The sequence below is a fragment of the Rhincodon typus genome, chromosome 41 (assembly GCF_021869965.1).
Source record: "Rhincodon typus isolate 14 chromosome 41, sRhiTyp1.1, whole genome shotgun sequence".
Lineage (NCBI taxonomy): Eukaryota > Metazoa > Chordata > Chondrichthyes > Orectolobiformes > Rhincodontidae > Rhincodon > Rhincodon typus.
Window position 1 is genome coordinate 1,122,191 of NC_063372.1, and position 8,174 is coordinate 1,130,364.

General features: G+C 47.0%; 1 protein-coding gene across 1 annotated transcript in view; it reads left to right on the plus strand.

The window, feature by feature from the left end:
- The first annotated feature begins 2,070 nt into the window (after window positions 1-2,070).
- LOC109925934 (nck-associated protein 1-like) overlaps window positions 2,071-8,174 on the plus strand; it is a 63,378-nt gene continuing 57,274 nt past the window's right edge. The window contains exons 1-2 of the mRNA XM_048618993.1: window positions 2,071-2,285; window positions 6,859-6,969. Of these exons, the coding sequence (XP_048474950.1) occupies window positions 2,190-2,285; window positions 6,859-6,969 (207 nt within the window). The 5' untranslated portion in view covers window positions 2,071-2,189. The remainder of the gene's footprint in view (window positions 2,286-6,858; window positions 6,970-8,174) is intronic.

The following is an 8,174-nucleotide window of genomic DNA, read 5'->3' on the forward strand; positions in this document are numbered from 1 at the left end:
GGGGGCTGGAGGAGGTGACAGAGAAAGGGAGGGGTGTAGCGACTTTTATGGGTTACGTGGTACGTACTGGTCCCAAATGGCTGGATGTGTTGTAACCATTGGAAACGGACATAATGAACTTTGGCAGAAGCATGAGGGGTCAGATGAGGTTAATAAAATTGTACATGAAGACATTTTAACCTGGAGCAGCCTTCCTGAAAAGCCGTGGAAGTAGGTTGATTGATCTTTTGAAGAGGGATTGTAGATGGTACACGCTACTGCTGTTGAGCATCAGTGGTGGAGGGAGTGGATGTTTGTGGATGTGGGGCCAATCAGTTGGGCTGCTTTATCCTATATGGTGTCAAGTTTCTTGACTGTTGAACTTTGGGAGAATTGTGGGCTATAATGAAATCGTGGAAAGATGGAATTGAGATGGAAATTTAACCATGATCTCATTGAACGGTGGAGTAAGCTTGTTGGGCTGAATGGCCTGCACTTACGACTAGACGTTTACATTCCCTGAACAGCCAATATGGGCCTGGACTCCTGCACAGTGCCCTCTTCTCCCATCTTGCCTTTTCCACTGGCCTCAGAAGTGCTTCACTAAGACCACTCACTTTTGCAGGCAAGCTAACATGAAGGACATAAGCAGACGGCCTGAATTAGTGAAGTCATAAGTCATTCCCAGTCTACCTCGAGTTCCTGAGGAAGCTGTCTCAAGCACTGGGTATAGCTAGCCATCATGCCAGCCGCAGAACAGGATGCTGCCATCAAACAGAAAAGGCATAATGCCATCACAGATATGGGTAGTGTGGTATCTGAGTTTCAGTGCTTCTGTGATGCCAGGTAAGTAGGCCGTACTTCCCGATGACTGGAGGATCACAACAAGCATCATGTGCCTTCAGCTTTTGCCAGTGGGCAGAGTGCTGACCAAACCCAAGTGACCCACGCCGGTGGTAACCAGGTGTAGAGCTGGATGAACACAGCAGGCCAAGCAGCATCATAGGAGCAGGAAGGCTGACGTTTCGGGCCTAGACCCTTCATCAGAAATGGGGGAGGGGAAAGGGGTTCTGAAATAAATAGGGAGAGAGGGGGAGGCGGATAGAAGATGGATAGAGGAGAAGATAGGTGGAGAGGAGACAGACAGGTCAAAGCGGCGGGGATGAAGCCAGTAAAGGTGAGTGTGGGTGGGGAGGGGGGAGGAGGGAGGAGATAGGTCAGTCCAGGGAGGTCATGGCCCATGTCGGTAATGCCTAGTGTTAGGTGTGGTTGGACAGCAATTACTGAACATTCGCAAGGAGTTGTCCTCTGCAAGAAAAAAGGAACCTATCCAGGCATTGTACCGTTTTTGAATTAAACAAAAACATGGGGAGGGAGGAGAAACAGTAATTCCTTGGTGCATTCACCACGGCAGCACCGTAACCAATCACAGCCAAATCGCTAACCAATCAATGTGCTTAACTTGTGCAGTACAAATTGTTGCTCCCTTTGCAATGTGGCATTCTTGCATCTGTGGGATGGAAGGCTTTGAGAGCATGTTCCTTTTTCTTTTCCCGTCCTCAGGGATAATCTGCAAATCCTGTGAGGCATCATTAAGGAATGCCATGTGACAGGTCATCCTGTTGGTTAGCTGCCTGTTTCCAAGGTTTGAGCTCACGATTGGTACACCAAGATGGCAGCAGGCACTTTCATCTGCTTTCTGCCCGCCAGGACTGTGAACGTGCAGAGTCGGGGGCTGCACTGGGCCATGGACACAGGGCCTAGGTAGGATCGACTTCTGAAGCCTGGACTCTATTTTGGGCATGGTTGCCGCAGCAACAGTCTAATGTTCAGAGTTTAGCCCCGATTGGAGTATCACAGAATTGGCGGAGTGGAGGTCTTTGCCAGGGGTTGGCCGTGGAGCCTGTTGGTGAGGTGAGTTAGAATGGCAGGAAGCGGCTGCGCCTGACAGAGAGCGCCCATGGCTCAGCCTGACAGGCTGGCAGACCAATGACAAGGCTGCGACAAGGCCTTGGGCCTGCTTCACTGAGGTGTCAGCCAATGAGTGCAGAGCTGGGTGGGTGGGGCCCCACGAATTTGTCAGGAGGAAGAGCTCGGGTCGAGTTGGTTTCAAGCAGGCAACTGTCATCTCTGTAGGGTTGGTCCACAACGCCGTGAGGCAGGGGAGCGGAGAAAGAAATAAACGTTCCCTGAAACTGTCTGGCTTCAGGATGTCTCAAAACCTGCAGCTAAAGTTTGCTGAGAAGCTCTCCATCCTGAATGATCGGGGGAGAGGGATTCTCGTCCGGATATACAATATCAAGAAGGTAAGAGTGTATGCTCAGTAAAAATAATTAAGTTGCAGTTCCTTATTTTCAGCCCAAACCAACAGAAACCACACAAGCAGTTCCCAACCCCCACCCCCTCCTGGACTGCAGTTTGAATCTTTAAATTCAGTTTAAAAAAAAGCAAATGGCTAGTTATTGCACAGTCATTGCAGAAATTGTGTTTTCGGATACCACAGGAAGATTCTGATGAGGGGCGCGGCACATGTTCAGTGCTTTAATATGGGGCTTTGAGGGTTAAACGGTGTGGGCAGGTTCCACAGACTGGGTATGTATTCCTTGACCATCGAATATGAACAGGTGGCTAATCCCAGATCATTCTGGAATCCCGACATAAAGCCTAACTTCTCCTCGATCCTACCAACCGTTTTCCAAAAACTTTCACCTGTCCCCTCCACCCTCGCTCGAGCCAATCAGTGCAAAGCACTGATCTTCAGTCACTAAAACCAAGACAATCTGATCAGCTGCCTTGGCTAAGCTCCCTTTTCAAATGCCCAACTGGGCATCTCCCTTTCCAATTACCCAACTGGGCATCTCCGTTTCCAATCGCCCAACTGGGCATCTCCCTTTCCAGTCACCAAATGGACATCTCCCTTCCCCATTCCCCTCCAGCTAACACTGACATCTTACCTTTCTGCAATTTCTCTCCACCCTCCTGTCCTGTGTTCTCTAAGCTCACCTGTCTATCAGACCCATCTCTTGCTCCTATTCCCAGTAAACTGCTGACCACCCAACTCTCCCTCCCAGTCTCGTTGGTAGTCTATGTTGTAAACAGTTTTCTCTCTCTCTCCTTTAAATCTGCCATTATCATCCCTTCCTCAAAAACTGAACCATCCCCCCAGCCAGCCATTCTTAAAAACATCCATCCCACCTCCAACCTTCCTTTCCTCTCCTCCCACATCCATTCCCATCTTTCCTAAAGGTCCATAATTGACCCTGTACCCTCTGACAATTCCTCAAGGATCGATCCTTGTTCCCCTCCTATTTCTCGTCTCCATGGTTCCCCTCAGGGACATCATCCACAGGCACAGTGTTCATTTTCACAAGTTTCACTCCAAGCCACTCACCATCCTGACTTGGAAATATATCGCTGTTCCTTCACTGTCGCTGGGTTAAAATCCTGGAATTCCCTCCCTAAGGACATTGTGGGTCAACCTACAGCTTGTGGATTGCAGTGGTTGAAGTAGGCAGCTCACCCCCACCTTCCCAAGGGGCAACTAGGACGGGCAATAAATGCTGGGCCCAGACAGTGATGCTCACATCCTATGAGCAAATTTTAAAAAAGCAGTTCTGAGTAAGGGTCACCGAACCAGAAACGTTAACTCTGATTTTTTCTTCACAGATGCTGCCAGATCTGCTGAGCTTTCCCAGCAATTTCTGTTTTTGTTAAAAAAAACCTCCTCGCTTCCCATCCCTAATTCACCACTGACCAGGCATAATATTCCAATACCCAGATTTTCCTGTCAAGACACAACCTGGTATTTCTTCAAATGTTGCTTAATTTTGGAAAAACCCGTTTGGCTTCCTGATGCCTTTTTCGGATTTCCGTACTGCTTTAGAGATCAGATGTTCCTGAGCATCCCAGGTAGTTAAATTCGTTGGCATATTCTAATTGGCCTCCATGTAATGTGATGTTGCATACTGTAATGCCCATTCTTGTTGTCATTAACAACAGTGTACATTCTCATGCACGAGTAGGGGCCTGTATCTACCCACAAAGCTTTATGATTCATTGGTTAGTGTCTTGCATCATTTTAGCAAGGCTTCCCTACTTTTCTTCTCCATTCCCTTTGAAATAAAAGTCAACATTCCATTCAAGTTTTCTCGGTGCCATTGTCAAAGGCTATGCATTTGTGAATAAAGGGTAATTGGTAATGGGATACCAGCCTCGCCAGTCAGAATGTACCACCTTGCCTCAAGCTCCAGTGGGGTGTTGGTGACAATGTGGGTCGGGCTCATCTTCAGGCCGAGAACTTCTCCTAATTTATGAATCACCTTTCACCACGTCCCACGGGCAACGAAGTGCTCTCTGAAGCGTAGGCACGATGGTGGCCAATTTGTGCATAGCAAGATCCCACAAATGGCAACCTGGTGATGCGGTGCTGGCTGGGAGATAAATATGGGCCCCAGGACACTGGGGAGATCTCTCATGCTTTTTGGAGTGTCAATTTTTTTTTTATAAAGGTTTTATAAATCTTTTACGCCTTAGAAAGCGTACAAGATATTGGTTTAACATCCCACCCAAGCACCTCTCTTGCTGTCTGAGTGCTGCAGTGGGACCGTCAGTGTACTGAAAAGATACACTTTATTCATTAAAAAACCTTATGTACACATACATGTACTTAAATGGTTCTGTCCAGTCTTTCTGTATCAAGAGAAAAACAAATATTGGCATTTGACATTCCGTGCATTATTAAAACCAAAGGTATTTCCTTCTTACGCAGGACACTATTTACGTAAAATGAGGCAAAGAGAGGGTCCGATAACTGAACGGACCCTGGTCGTATTTTGGCAGAAAGACTGTTCACAGTGGTCTTTCCCCCCTGGAGTGGAACTTGAACTTTTTTAAAATTTCAAAAGTACATTTTATTCACAAAAATATTTTTACATACATACATAGTCACTACAGCAGTTCGGTTCTGTACAGTAGCGTATGAAGGAACAAACATTGGAGTTTGACTCTATACAACAAGCAAACCAAACGCATCCCTTGTTTGTGCAAAATTATATTTACATATATTTGAGGTATCAGGAAGGTCCAATAATTGAACGGACCCCCATTTAACTTTGGCAGAAAGACCTCACACAGGGCTTGAACCTACCACCTTGTGACTCAGAGAGGACAGTATTGATGACAGAAATGTAAGAAGCACATAAAGGCCCACAGAAACACCAGCTGGGTGACTGTGAGCGCTTTGACTTCCTGTTTTGGTGCGAGTCAGGCCTCTCTCTCAGGCGGTAACATCCTGTTCTGTTCTGACTCAGGATGTGAGATCTGTCAATGCATGGCCTGTTCACAAGACAGCTTCCTCACTGATGATGCGATTACTGTGTTCAGCAAAAGGCTTTCATCCATCACCACGTTCTTCTGCAATGTTTGGCATTTTATTTTATAGATATTTCTCTCTAGATTTGTCCTAAGTGTCCTTCAGTAAAGAGGGTGGGAGAGACTCCCAGGCCAATTGAGGGGACATCAGTACAATTATAATCACACATAAATGGGGCAGAGGTCACTTACCCCCAATGCCAGCTTGGGTAGGGTGTGGACAGCGCTGGGTAATGCCCCTGTCTGCTTCTAGAGAGATGATTTGTAATCTGCCAACCAATGCTTATAGATTTAAAATAGAATGCCCGCCTTTCCAGTCACCCCAAAAAGCTTTACAGCTGAGGAAGTCTTTTTGCAGTTAAGGTACCATTGCAACGGAGAATGCGAGGGTGTTTTTTTTTTTTTTTTTTTAATGATCCCACACACAGCAATATGCCAATCACCAGAGAGCCTTGCACCGCTTGGCGTTGACAGCTGATGAATAAATCACAGCCAGGGATAACACCCTGGCTTGACTTTGAAATTGTGCCATCTGTGGCATTCACGTAAGATGGCAGATTGGACCTTGGCTTGGTGCCCCATCTGAGCAATAGCACCCCTTCAGCTCTGCCCTGTAGGCTGTTGTGCTTGAGTCTTGTGGGGGGGGGGGATGTAATTTGAACCCAAAATCTTCCTAGAGGAGCGTGGGAGTGCCACCCACTGTGGCCCCCACTTGCCACACCCGACTGATTGTTATGACTCAGCTGGTAGCACTGTCGGCATAGTAACAAGCTACTGGGTTCCATACCCATTCTTGGCATACTGAGGGGCATTGCAATGTTGGCAATGGTACCTATGGACTGGGTGCAACAAATTCATAGAATCATAGGATCCCTACAGCATGGAAACAGGCCCTTCATCCCAACAAGTCCACACTGACCCTCAGAGCATCCCACCCAGACCCATCCCCCTATAACCCAACCAATCTACACATCCCTGGGCACTACAGGACAATTTCCCATGGCCAATCCACCTAATCTGCACACCTTTGGACTGTGGGAGGAAAACAGAGCACCTGGAGGAAACCCACACAGACACGGGGAGAATATGCAAACTCCACACAGACAGTCGCCTGACGCTGGAATCAAATCCGGGTCCCTCGCTGTGAGGCAGCAGTGCTAACCACTGTGCCACCGTGCTGCCCAAATTTTTTCAAAGAAGGGCTCTGGCCAATATTTATCCCTCAATCATGACCATACTGCTATTTGTGTGATCTTGCTGTGTGCAAACTGTCTGTTACTTGCTTCATGTAAAGTGTTTCTTATGTACAAACAGCACTTCAAAAGGGCTAACACGCATTGGGATGTGGATGTCAGAGGTTATATATAAGTGCAGCTCTTTTGCTGTCACAGATTCTTGCCAGCAATACAGTGGGAGCCTCGTTCATTGTAATGCCGTCATTTGGGATTTTCTGTGGATTGAGTGGATCTTCAGGGTACCTTTTTTTGTTTCCCCCCCCATCTTCTACAGACATGCTCGGATCCCAAAACAAAGCTTCCATATTTAACCGAGAAAAGCATGGAGTCCGCGATCAAATGCATCATGAGGAAATTTCCAGCTATCGATATACGGAGCAACAGTGTAAGTAGTCTGCATCATAATACCTGAGCTGTAATGGGAATCCATTAAAGTTAGAGACACTGCATAAAACCTCCAGTGTCTTAGCTTCCATGTTGTGGATGCTCATGTGGCTTCGGTCACTTTGTTCGCTTGGAAATCCAAGGGTAAGGTTGAGGCATTGAGGAGGACGCGAGTGAGTGCTGGCTGCTGTCGGAGATGAGGCGGAAGAAGGTGAAGACATTGACAGTTTTATGAAGAGATGGAGGGAGGGGAGGAGACCTCAGTTTGAATAGGCACCGAGGGAGGAAAGGAATCTTACAAACAGGCAGAGAGATTGAGGGAGGAGACGTTTCTGGAGAGAGTGAGGTTGTGGCAGAGTAGCAAATTGGTGGCGGATAAAACTGGATCTAATCTTTATGCTCTTATATCAACATTTTTTACACAGCTAGTGGTTACAAGCACACACTTCCTAAACATAACAGTTCATATCTGTGTCAATTTGGAGGGGCACCAGACAGTCTCCAGTTTCTGACCACCAGTCAGGTGTTCTTTTTCTTTCAAAACTAGTAACTCAGGTCAGTCAGCTTAACTCAGCTCCAATGAAGCTGTTAGAAGTGACAGTCTGGGATAAAATTAACAATCACTTGCACGCAAGTGGTTTCATCAAATGATTATCAAATCCCTACAGTGTGGAAGCAGGCCATTCAGCCCACACTGACCCTCTGAAGAGCATCTCACCCAGACTTAATCCCTACAACCCTGCATTCCCCATGGCTAACCCACTCATCCCTGGACACTACGGGCAATTTGGCATGGTCAATCCACCCTAACCTGCACATCATTGGACTGTGGGAGAAAGCCCACACAGACACAGAGAGAATGTGCAAGCTCCACACAGACAGTCACTTGACATTGGAATTGAACCCAGGTTCCTGGCACTATGCAGTAGCTGTGCTAACTACTGAGCCACCAACACAAGCTTGTAACAACAAATCCTGTTTATCCAGCTTGCTAGAGTTTTAGATGAGGTCACAGAGATCTCCAAATGCCACAGGAGAAGAAAGAGAAAAAGGATCCAGGATTCTGACCGAGCAACGGTGAAGGAATGGTGATATATGTCAAAAAATACAGCAAAATCCGACGTATGTGTGTGAGAGTGTGTGTCTGTGTGTGTATGCATGAGTGTGACTGTATGCATGTAACTGTGTGTGTGTGTGTGTGTGTGT